Source organism: Gymnodraco acuticeps, unplaced genomic scaffold (assembly GCF_902827175.1).
Source record: "Gymnodraco acuticeps unplaced genomic scaffold, fGymAcu1.1, whole genome shotgun sequence".
Lineage (NCBI taxonomy): Eukaryota > Metazoa > Chordata > Actinopteri > Perciformes > Bathydraconidae > Gymnodraco > Gymnodraco acuticeps.
The window spans coordinates 11,481-15,316 of NW_022991418.1; the positions used below are offsets into that span (position 1 = coordinate 11,481).

Genomic DNA, 3,836 nt, shown 5'->3' on the forward strand with positions numbered 1-3,836 from the left:
CAGGACAACAGTTGAAAATTAGCCTGCTGTCTAATACTGGCACGTTTACAGCAATGTTGATCAATGTGCACTGCCCTTTAAATAAACAAACAAACAACAATGCTTCACACTGCGATACATGTACAGTATTGTCTTTATTTCTGTGTCTATACTTAGATCATGGCGCTTACTTACGCACCCTTTCAGAGTGTTTTAGTCTGAAAAGGAGTTGGACAAAGATTAAGATCACCTCACAAAACAATGTCCATGACCTACCTTTAAAAAAAACAGTACCCGAATGAATTTTCATTTTTTCACTTTGACAATCTCAGTTAAAGGTTCAATTACCCGCTTGTTTAAAATGTTTGAACTAGTTGTAGATAACCCAATTTGTGTTATGTGAGACTGAAGGGGATGTTGCATTGTTTTTGTTGCTTTCGTTTTATATATATCTTAAATGTAATTTAGTTTAACTTCCTGTTTCATTTGTATGCTTTTATTTTGAAGGCGAGATTACGTGTTTGACAGGAAGTTGTTGTGGCTTTGGAAACAACGTGTGAATGGACTGTATGTTTAAATGTTAGCACCCCGCGAAGAGGCTCAAGCTCTTACGTTGGGTCTGGAGTTTGAATACATTCTGGTTCATCAGTAAAGCCTACGACCATTATTCTGAGGGAAATGCTACACTCGTAAATTGGCTTTGATTTGAGATTGTTCTATCCAACTGCTTTTCCCGAGGTCAAGATACTTTTAAACTGCTTCACGACAAAACAAACAAAGTGCCTTGGAAACATTGAAGGCTTTAACATCGGCAGTTCTATGTCAACTGATAAAACACTATCCTTGTTCCATTCTTCATGTGGTTTAAAGGTCAGGAACAAGCTAGCAATTGGACTTTGAGTTGAGGTTATTTTGTTAAAGGGCTGTTTCCAAATTCAAGAGTGATCTAGTTCGCCATAGACCTTTTCAAACAATGGTACGCTGATGAAAACGAGAATCCGCTTCTTTTGTCTTCTATCTGAAATGAAACAGCAAGAGAAGAGTTCCTAGCTCACAGCACGAGTGGGATTAGTAATGCCTTTACTGAACTAGTTATTTCTGCAAATCAGGATATCTATGTGTACTTTTTGCCAAACATGTTGGTTGTCATATCAAGTTTACAAAATATACCCCAAAAAACCAATGGTAGAGTAAAAAAGAGCTTTAACACCACGCTTTTGACGCTGCTATGGACAGTCTTGCACTAATGTACATTCCCCAAAGATATTGAAGTGACTGTTATTTTGTATTGATTGTTGTGTTTTTATTTATGTCTTAATGTGTGCATATGTATACAGTAAATGTGTCTGTCGATTGTGTATTTATAGGATATACATATTTTGATACATATTTTTATATATTCTTGTATTCGGGATTGTGGGAAACGGCATTTCGATCTCTGTCTGTACACAAACTGAAAGATTGACAATAAAGTTGACTTTGACTTTGAGAAACAACAGGACTTTCGACTGTCATCAGTGTCACATAAATACATACAGGAGGCCTGTGTGTACATGTAGATGCTGCTGGCAGTCTATTTCCACTTATAAGCTAAACCCTGCTGCAGGGCTGAACATTACATAAAACATGACAGTACATTATTTATCAGAGAGGCAAACTCACCCGCTCCGCCGACTGTGCCGTGCCGAAGAAGATGGGGATGAAGGCGAGCCAGATGATGCAGGTTGTGTACATAGTAAATCCAATGGGTTTGGCCTCGTTGAAGGTCTCTGGCACGCCACGCGTCTTGATGGCGTAAACAGTGCATGTGACCATCAAGAGGATGCTGTATCCCAGCGAGCAGATGAGCGACAGGTCGGAGATATCGCACTTGAGGACACCGCGAGCGTTTGAGGGATCCTGCGTACGCTGCTCACCGTAGTCCACAAAGGTGTGAGGCGGGTCGGCGGAGAACCACACCAGAACGCCCAGAAGCTGGACTGAGATCAGCGAGAAGGTGATAACCAGCTGGGAGGCCGGGGAGATGAACCGCGGCGCCGTCACCGCCGTCTTGCCCTGCTCGAAGATGCGGTGGATGCGGTTGGTCTTGGTGAGAAGCGCGGCGTTACTAAAACACATGCCGAGACCCAGGAAGATGCGTCGGAAAGAGCAGACGACCACATCGGGTGCAGCGATCATGGGGAAGGTGATAATGTAACACAGGAAGATGCCTGTCAACAGCACGTAGCTCATCTCCCGCCCTGAGGCGCGAACAATGGGGGTGTCGTTGTAGCGGACGAAGGTGACGATGGCAAAGGTTGTAGCGATGATGCCAAGGATGGAGATGAAGACGGGAAACAGAGCCCAGGGCGAGCTCCACTCCAGCTTGATGATGGGGATCGGCTGGCAGCTGGTTCGGTTCTGGTCGGGTCTTTTCTCGTAGGGGCAGATCTCGCAGGTGAACTCGCTGGCCTGGAAGTGGTATCCCTCGCAGCGCTCGCAGTGCCAGCAGCACGGCATGCCCTTCACCACCTTCTTCCTCTCGCCCGTCTGGCAGGGCAGGCTGCACACCGACACCGGCAGCGAGGAGTCGCCCGTCGTCCACTGGAGGGTCTCCATCTGAGGAGAGAGGGGGGAAACACAGTCAGAATCAGGTTTATTACCACATAGGTTTACTCATTGTATCGGTTTTATTTGTTCTATGTCCTATATATGTTGCACTGTTGGAGGAGCCTGTGACTTAAGCGTTTCATTGCCGTATCTACACCGTATGTGCAAATGACAATAAAGCCTTGAAACATACATCTTAGTTTATCCTATCATTAATGGAAAAAATAAGAGGGAGGAACCAGAATCCTAAACAGATTTATTGCGTCTATAAATGTTGCGATAACATCATTATGAATCCTATTTTTTTTTTTCGAACGCAGATTTTGTCCACACCTATTTTGATAAGATAAAGTTTTCAGTCTGAGTTTAAACTTCCCCTCCCTACATTTTTTAAATGAATTACAACAAATTGGCATCGTCAAGCAGACAAACGTACATGTTGCATCTGAGATACTTTACTGTTTGTAGTACAGACTAAATCATCCAGCCCCTTCAGTTAAGATGTCGAAGTATCGATACTGGACCCCAAATGACCCCCGTAGGCATGTCCAATGATGGGTGATCTATGTAGAAGTCTTTGTAAATGGCTTTGGATAAAAGGGTCAGCTAAATGAAATGTAAAAGTCCTTAAAGTGCTCTATGACAACTGAGAAAACACCATCTGTTATTGTCGTTAATCTCCAATATCAAGGTCTTGAAATGATGCCTTGTACCAGTCTCATGAACAGTTTGACAGATGCTTACAAAATATAAAAGATTGAATATTCTTGATCCTTACCGTCAGATGCAGCTGATTGGTCCAGTGTCCGATGACCTTGTACTCGGCCGTTGACCTGTTGTTAATCTGATACTGGAAGATGTCGTAGCGTCCAGGAGCGTCACCGTTCTCGTTAAACATGACCGGAGTCCCTGCACTTCCTGTGGAAAACACAAAGAATACACACCGAGGTTAGACCTTTCTGATTATCATTTGTGTACGTTTCTCTGTTGGCTAGGACAGTAAGTCGTGTGATCACGCTTGCATTTTTAAGTTTGCGACCAGTAGTTTTGTGATGCTAGACTGTTTGTTTCCCACTACTATATCTGTCCAAACTACTTTATCCTACATCATTGGTGAAGTGGGCAAACCTACATTTGGCCTACATTTGATCTGAGAGGTAGCTCAATGATTACGGTTGGAAATCCCTAGAGGCTCCAGGATAAGATATGCTGTATCACAATCCTGAAGTCATTAAACAATCTTAATGCAATTTGAGGATTATTTCAAT

At 43.1% G+C, this 3,836-nt stretch overlaps 1 protein-coding gene across 1 annotated transcript; it reads right to left on the reverse strand.

The window, feature by feature from the left end:
• Nucleotides 1-1,294: 1,294 nt before the first annotated feature.
• LOC117532463 (metabotropic glutamate receptor 8-like) lies at nt 1,295-3,486 on the reverse strand (the record flags this gene model as incomplete). The annotated part of the gene is made up of 2 exons (XM_034195813.1): nt 1,295-2,577; nt 3,347-3,486. Coding segments are annotated over 2 exons (1,094 nt in total), but the record flags the coding sequence as incomplete, so codon positions are not given.
• Nucleotides 3,487-3,836: the final 350 nt, after the last annotated feature.